The following is an 8876-nucleotide window of genomic DNA, read 5'->3' on the forward strand; positions in this document are numbered from 1 at the left end:
ATTTAATGTAAGACAAAAGGATAGTAACAGAAGACTCCAAATGTATTTCGATGTATATCCTATTCTGATGTTAGATAAAAATTTCGATATTTTTGTTGGTCTTGTGTTAAAAGGAATCTAACATGTCTGCACAATCCATAAGAAATTTATTAAATTCATTGAAATATGTAAATATACTAGTCAAATCTCGCAAAAGATATAAACTATCCGACTGGTTTCACATACTTTATTTGGAATTGGCACTCATTTAAATAATGTATATTAAAGCATTCGTCAGATAAACTGTAACTGGAAGGAACAGAGAACTTAATGTTGTCGCCGTCTGTTTCACAAGCAATCACACATACTACACGATCAAATGGTCCAGAACACATAGGATGGTTGTAGAAACCATACTAATTTTCTGTAAAGTCATAGTATGTTTTGGTATTTCTTTTAGTTGAATCATATCAGTTTTATTTTTGGTAAAGTACAGCGAATCTCAGCTATTTTGTGATGAAATCGAGACTTTCGAAAGTATGGAACAAATTATGCAAAATCTCATTAGCTGATTGGTTCCAAGGTCTAAAATCCAGTTGAACTGGTAATAACAAAATTACTTCTGATTCCATGTGTTCACACATTCGGCAACATTAACGAATACGCAGCAGGTGGAACAAAACTCGCGGTATCTCAGGATTCAATCAAATGATAGATATAAAAAAGAACGGAATTCACGAAACCGGAAATGTGTCTTTTCCCTACTCACTGTCTTTCAATGAAGCCGTTTGGTTGTTATTTTGGTTGTTGTAGTTTTGTTTACATCAATGTTGGGTTCAAAAGTGAATTTTCGGCGACGTGATCAAATGCACTCATAGATACTTTCCTTGACGTACTCGTCCATACTGATTAGTCCATTTTACCTGTACCTTTTGTCGTACAGTTTTGAAGGTGAGAAGTTGTGTCATTTCACCGTGTCAGACGTTATATGCAAAATATATGGCACAAGGTCGTATTCTCCTTTGTAACTGATAAATAATTTTCCGATGGATTTATTGCCTAGCATTTCCAGTTTAAACGAGCAGCGGTAGTTCGTTTTCCAACCCGCGTATTAGGGTTAAAACAAGGACTGGTGCTCTGCGTCGTATCATGCCATTATCACAACATCAGTTTGTAACGAAGCAACAAGATTTAGTCTCCACTTTGAACTGATGAAGTCAATTTTGCTTTCTTTTTCTGCTTTAAGAGAAAATGAATGTGTACTTTGTACTGAGGAGTGTTACAACTGTTCTATGCATGTAAAATGTACGTGCGTACGTAAGTTTATATGTATGTGTGCTTCGTTTCATATTTGTGTGCATGCATGTAAATATGTATGTTTGCATTTACAGGAGGGAGGACGGAAGTTGGAAGGGTGGATAGACTGATAAATCGATGAGTGGATAAAAGCATGAATAAATGAATTCGCATTGTATTACTTTCAGTTTTCAGGTCAAATTATTTTCGCATCATTGATGCCTGTCTTATTTATTTACTCATTCATTTAATATAAAGGCAATAATCGAGACAAAAGAACAACGCTGCACTTAAATCCCTGGATCATTTTTCTTACATTACTTAATTGCTTTCTCCCTATAGGAGCCATTAATGAAAGCAAACATTTCTTTTTTCCTCCCGGCATTACGGTCTGCATACAGAAGAATGCATCCATCAAATGGGATATTTACGTGTCTGTGTCTGAAAAATACGATTTTGGTAACTGTAACAAAATTTACAATGTCATGGTCTGAAATTAATGCATAGTCATTCACTGGGAAAAATGCAAGATATTACATACATACATACATACATACATACATACATACATACATACATACATACATGCATGCATGCATGCATGCATGCATGCATGCATGCATACATACATACATACATACATACATACGACATACATATGCACGTACGTACGTACAGACAGACGGACGGACGGACAGACATCATACCTTCAATCCATCCATAAATACGTACAAGATAGATAAATAGATAGATAGATAAGTTATGAAGGTTATCTTAATCGATATTTATTCTCTATTACATAAAAGCTTATGATAGAGACAAAAAGGGTCTACTGAAAGCAGTCTTTCAGAATCGCTCAGTTTGCTCAGTTCTTCAAACTTTGATGTATCTCGTTACGAATAAATGTCATCGAATCGATAATCTTTGCATTATAGTTCAATGTCATTTTGAATCGATTGGTGAATTACAAGAGCGGAATAGTGTACATTAGGAGTCTTGCCAGAAAATGTGGCAGACAAGTTTAAAATGTTATGAAATTACACCATCTTTATCCTGCATCGGAAAAAGGGATTGAAAATTGTATAAAATCTATATTTGATGAATGAGGATTTGCATCTTTCTCTCTCTCTCTCTCTCTCTCTCTCTCTCTTAATATATATGCATGTAAAATGTACGTGGTTACGTACGTAAGTTTATATGTATGTGTACTTCGTTTCATATTTGTGTGCATGCATATAAATATGTATGTTTGCATTTACAGGAGGGAGGACGGAAGTTGGAAGGGTGGATAGACTGATAAATCGATGAGTGGATAATAGCATGAATAAATGAATTCGCATGAATAAATGAATGAATAAGTGTGTGTGTGTGTGTGTGTGTGTGTGGTCTACACAAGCTTTCCCTATTAAATAATTACATATATAGACTATAAAGAACTGATTATATGACTGTGCTTTGAACGAGGAATAGTCATACAGATTATTTGTGTATAGTTATAATTCACTCTGATTCAGAAGACAAAGTCACCAGATACTCTGAATTTAGAACTTCAAATCACTATTCATTCTAAATTTAGAACTTCAAATCACTATTCATTCTAAATTTAGAACATCAAACCACCAGTTACTCTAAACTTAGAACTTCAAATCAATATTCATTCTAAATTTAGAACTTCAAATCACTATTCATTCTAAATTTAGAACTTCAAATCACTATTCATTCTAAATTTAGAACATTAAAAATCATCATTTACTCTAAATTTAGAACTTCAAATCACTATTCATTTTAAATGTAAAATTCAAATCACCCTTTACCAATGATAGGAGATAGATGGATAAACTCTAAAGTGCAAAGACTGTACTTTGTGCAAAGAAAATAATCTTTCCTTGTGTTTCAGTATATATTTAACTGTACGTGCACAAAATATCACGAAAAAAATAAACATTAGCTGAGCAGCTCTAATAGTCTAAATTTTGGTGTTTTGTTTTAATTTCCAGAAGTATAAACTCATGGATCTAAAAGAGCTTATTACGATGATTATACGAAAGTACACATTACACAGTGTTGTACCTTTCCATGGATTTGTCTCATAAAATAAAGATCAAATTTGGACAACCAAAAAATTTAGTACAACTTATGTCAAATGTGAGCACAAAATACAAGGTAATTTGATTTATGCTAAATATATGTTATTATTTGAAGACTTATTACATGTTTATGTTACCTACCGAAATATATTTAATATGAACTGGATGGGATTTTATGTTAAACAACAATGCAATCAAAACTGGATATAAAGATTACTTAGGATGCGGTTGAAATTGGTCTTTATTATCAGGTATTATCCTTCCCTTCAATAGGTAGGTGTGTAAATAATCGGCTGCATGAAAACATAGGACTATAAGTGATTTAGCTTTATCTAGGCAGGATGATTCATTTCTTATATATTCTTGTTATCAAATATTGACACATACAGTTGTAAATTCCTAAAATTAGCTTTTTCATTTCGTATTTCGTATTTGGTCTGAATGCAACTAGACTTTCTAAGTCATTTAGCAGGAGTAATTAACGTGTCGTATCATCGAACAAACGAACATTATGCTAAATGGTATGTTTATATGGCTTAGTATGCCACGAAATTTATATACAGTATGCCACGGAATTTACGTATAAAATGCCACGAAATTTACTTCTAATCTGCAGTTGATGTAAACGTCATGCAGCAGGTTATTTTATTTTGGGGGTGGGGTGTTTTTCCTTTGGTTTTATGTTTGTTTGTTTGTTTGTGGCTTTTTTTAAAAACTGAGCCATCTAAATAAAGAACTGCTAAAACGCAAACGTTTCCGAATTGAAGCAGGAAAGAAATAATAAAATGTAATTTAAATTCTATATTTTCTAGAGTTGAAAGGTTATTTAACCGTTGTTATTCAATTCAGGGACTACGGTCCTAATATTTGAGTTATTTCTTTCTTTCTTCAGATCTAATTGCTTCATTTCCGGCACAGTATTAATTTAGTGCACGGAGATCACCGAATCGATAAAAACCTTATTATAGATTTTAAACACATTGTTAATAAAAAATCATTTTTATAAACCAATAGCTCATAATTGGTAGAAATTGGACGGCAAATTCATGCGCAGATCTAGATAAGTAGATACGGAAGCCATGGCAATATCCTATAATTTTCACTGTTGTCCACCAAGTTAAACCCCGACCCTGCGACCTGTATACAGGATTCATAACAGCCACTGCATTAAAATAGACAGCGCTCCAGTTACTATTGATAATACGAGTAAAAATTCGTGCATAAAACTTACGATATACAGCTCTTTTGTAAGGTAACAAATACATATATATATATATATATATATATATATATATATATATATATATATATATATATATATATATATATTAGTGTCATACAATTATATTCACATTGTAGAGTCTATGAATGTTTGAGTATTTTCTAAACTGATAAATAATAATAATAATAAAAAATTATATTCGGAAACAAAAGACATATTCTCACCAAAACGCACCTGTAAGATTTATGTTCTTGCTATGCTATGAGTTTACATCTTTACCCAGTCAAAACAGTTACGAGTGTCCCGTATTTGGACAGAGAAAGGTTTGTGAATGAGTTTTCTTCATCGGTACAGCTTATCAGAGATGATCTCAGATCAATGCTTTCAAATAGTTCCGTTTTCGATAGAAATGCAGCCATAAGGTACTAAATAAGTCAGTAACACTACTGTACACTGTTTATATTCTAAACGCTGTGTTCCCGGAAAAAATTAATCGATTTTTGGCAGATTTTCAATTCTTGAACACTATCTTTGCTTGTTCCGACCAATGTTTTTACGTTTTCGTGTCTAACCCAGATTTAAAACACGGACAAAAACTTTGGTGCCTCAAGTTGAAGACATGGGAATAGACCCAAAAACAAGAAATACTTTTTCTGAATATGGCGCCTGATAAAACTAAAGAAATTATTGAAAAGTGATACTGTTGCAAGCCAATTGTGAAAAGGAATCAGCATTAGAATCAGATTTCAAAAGACACGTCAATCTTCATTTGTAGCAACGAAAGACTCGTAGATAGTTCATTCGTTGAAACATAAGACACGTTAGTAGTTCATTCGTAGCAACAAAAGACATGTTAGTAGTTCATTCGTAGCAACAAAAGACACGTCAGTGGTTCATTTATATCAATAAAAGACACGACATGGGGACATTGGTAGCTACAAAAGGCATCACAGTACGTCACTGATACCAACAAAAGTCATGACAGTGGTGATTAATTTGTATCAACCTACTACAAACTAAAGCAAAGAATGTTTAAAGTGCAAACCTAAATAAAGAGGTTCAAAAATGAACAAAATAGTTCATATACTTATTCATTCGATTGCAAGCAACTAAGGATGGACATAAAGCTCTCTCTTTATCTTACCAAATCTACATCCAACCGCTACACCCTTCAAATCCGTCCAGTTTGACGTCATTAGACCTCCGCTTCCCCCAAAGTGCACCTCGAACTGCATGAAATAGCCTTTACCCTGCTGACTTCCCGTGGGAAGGTACTTATTTTTTTTCACGTTCTCTGCTGAAGTAATCCATCCATTTATCATGGTACTGTTTACCAAGTTCAAAGAGTTGATACTTTGGTTGCCGGCAAAAAATACAAAATAGCTATTTGGGTTTCCGTCCGAGCTAGTAAAATTAAAGTCTTTACCATTAGCGCTGTAACCTTGAACTGTTCCTGTCACATTGGCCACACCGATGGGCAAAAATCCAACGTAAAAGTAGGGTTCTAAACGGTTCCTGGGGGCGTTGTACCCATCATATCGATTCAGGAAGAAACTGAGACTGTGGACCGTCTGGTATTGATGAAGTTGTTTCAATAAGGAGTCTTCTTGACGGCCACCTTGATGAAGTATGCGCACCATCAATTCTCGTCTGTATGGACACACGGTATATAGTGATGGAAGTGAATTGATGGCATCCTTCGTAAGAAAGGTGTATCCATGGTTATCGTGAAAGTCACAGAAGACAGTGATCGACCTTCCCTCTTCAACATATGTCACTTCTCCTGAAGTAATGCGCCCAATCTGTAGAAGTCCTTTGCAACCACCTGTTTGTTGTTCAGAAAATAAATTTTTAAAACAGAGAGCACACATATATATTTTTAACTCCAACCAGTTTGCTGAGATTTTCAATGGTTAAATGATTATGCTTCCTTGCAATTTTATTGCCCGTATTATTTTGAATACGCTATTCCACAAGCAGTGATGTCACTGAAATGTTTACAAGTCTTAATGACAATTGCAAACCCCGTGATAAATCTATTTTCAAATAAATTTTTTCAGCATGTTGTCTAATCTGACTAAAGTAACATTAGTTGATTTCTCGCGCAATTTTGTAGCTCCTATAAATCTCTAAGCTATAAGCCAATATATTGTAAGTGTTTAAAAATTTAGAAACTTTGCACAGAGAAGCTCCCAAAAATAACTCTATACAATAAATGATGCGAAAATCTATTTGTATTTACATAGATGTAATTATTAAATTATACAATTAACTCTGTTATGAAGGTCAGATCACACTTTTATTTATACTTCATGATTATAAAAGTTACTAAAAATAAAATATTTCATCTTGAGCTTTTCGTATTCATGACTTGTACAAACCGTAACTCTTACCGTCTCGTAATTCCATATATTGAACATCTGTAGAATTAGGTTGACTGTCTTCCATCTGCACGTTAATAAAGCCAGAATTTAGAGAACACAGACCAGTTTTTTCGTGAAAATACACAGATGCGCATGTATTCTCTTCTGTCTTACACGCACGTGCACACTGCAACAGACTTCGAGTGTTAAATGCACGTGCTGTGATTGAATTGTTCAGATCCTCGTTCCTTATAAAAATGATATTCGCTAATCTTGATCCACTGCACTTTACTTCTGCAATGCAGTAAAGACCAACAACCACCAACGCTTGGAAATATTGCCAAGTTCGAAATAACTTCTGCATCATCTTGTTTAGACTTCCAGAGAGATCTAATAAAGCTTTTTTTTTTAAATAACCACTTTTATGTAAGCACTGAAATTTGATACGATGTTGGCAGGTAATCAGTTCAAAGTAGTTATGAATGCTTGTCAAACAGACACAATGTATTTAATCTGAACATTGATTATCACAACAGTCAGTTCAAAAAGTAATTAATCCCGCAGCGCTTCCAGTGACGTCCGAAAAACAAGCACACAAAACATCGTACTTGACATTCTTTATTTAAATGTTGTTAGCGTCTGCCTCACCCATATAGTAAAATGAAATATGTACGAATTGCACTTAAAGGGAAACAAATTGAGAGGCTCCTCTGATTTTCAAACAGCAAGCAAAAACAAAAGAAAAGAGAAACACAGTATTAAATTTTCTACCATCGTACGTGCTGTTTTCCAGCCCGTATTACACAGAATACATTGTCTCCAAAACATGTAAACAGGAATCCTGTTCTAGTGAGCATAAACAAAACAATGTTTCGTTCTGTAATATCCATGCAGTTGAGAGAGCTGTTTACAGTAAAATCACATTTCCAACAACAAGAAACTGGATTGAAATTTTTAAATGGAATAGAAGCAATATTCCAGATCGGTAAATGACAAGAATTGAATACGTATTCGAATTTGTGAAAAATTGAAACTTCTAAAGTTTATACTAATTTCAGACAAGAAGAGAGAGTATTGTTTAATGAAAACAAAGGCTGATTGAATTAAGTTCCGAGGCGTTTGATACAAAAATGTATTTCTAAGTTCTTGTTCTGAAGTAAACAGTTCACTTAAGTCAAAGGTAAATCTTGATCGTAGCAAACAAACTATTTGGAAAACGAGAAAGACTTTTACGTTGAATACTGTCTTTTCCCATGTCATCAACATAGGAGCTCAACAAAACTTTAAGAACGTACAACGTTCATAGCTTGCAAGGTAGATGGCTTGGCGCTAATATCAACGTTCTCACCTTCCAAAAAGCAGATTGTACGATGTTAATAAATGATTAAACAAGTATGTATATTTAAAAGCATAAAATGTTTTAAAAATGTAAATGTTTAAAAATTCCATATCCCTGTACTATAACGTTTCTAGACCATTCATATTTGTTTTAAAATACAAAGCCTTTTTCAGGTCCTACATCGTAGTACATACATTAGTGCCGGTTGCACAGTGATATGGGTGAAGAAGAAAAATACAACAACCAGATAAAATACACCACTCGTATCTTGCCTATTATAATTTCATAAAACAATAAGAAAACATTTCCGGATTACTTATGTTAACATGAAAAATAATAAACTCGACTCGGTCTTTAACCACCCATACTTTTGTAAAAAAAAAAAAAAAAACACTTTCATCTAGTTCCAAGGCCATATAGTCATTTTTGTACTGTACAAATAGAATATTTTATACTGCAAGTAGAATGAACACAATAATCTTACAAACTTCTAACATAATAATTAAATTTAGTAAATTTTTTCCATACATATATAAAGTATTTGCAGCAAATATATTATAAAATATGGTTATTTATATAAATTAAAGTAT

The 8876-nt window shown here is 33.3% G+C and overlaps 1 protein-coding gene across 1 annotated transcript; it reads right to left on the minus strand.

Annotated features, from left to right (window-relative positions):
• Positions 1–1434: 1434 nt before the first annotated feature.
• Positions 1435–7386, minus strand: LOC149779815 (uncharacterized). The gene is made up of 3 exons (XM_089936480.1): positions 6978–7386; positions 5729–6409; positions 1435–1716 (listed from the first exon to the last, which is right to left on the minus strand). Exons 1-3 carry the CDS (start codon positions 7312–7314, stop codon positions 1703–1705), a joined length of 1032 nt encoding a protein of 343 aa, XP_089792606.1. The 5' UTR covers positions 7315–7386; the 3' UTR covers positions 1435–1702.
• Between the last annotated feature and the right edge of the window lie 1490 nt (positions 7387–8876).

The sequence above is a fragment of the Sinohyriopsis cumingii genome, chromosome 16, assembly GCF_028554795.1.
Source record: "Sinohyriopsis cumingii isolate HCF-2022 chromosome 16, ASM2855479v2, whole genome shotgun sequence".
Classification (NCBI taxonomy): domain Eukaryota; kingdom Metazoa; phylum Mollusca; class Bivalvia; order Unionida; family Unionidae; genus Sinohyriopsis; species Sinohyriopsis cumingii.

What these genes read in the sequence shown, in the direction of transcription:
- LOC149779815 (XM_089936480.1), bottom strand. Translation starts at nt 7,314, where the DNA reads ATGATGCAGAAGTTATTTCGAACTTGGCAATATTTCCAAGCGTTGGTG. An exon ending in ATATATGGAATTACGAGACG is followed by an intron (nt 6,410 to 6,977) that starts GTAAGAGTTACG and finishes AACAACAAACAG; the next exon opens with GTGGTTGCAAAGGACTTCTA.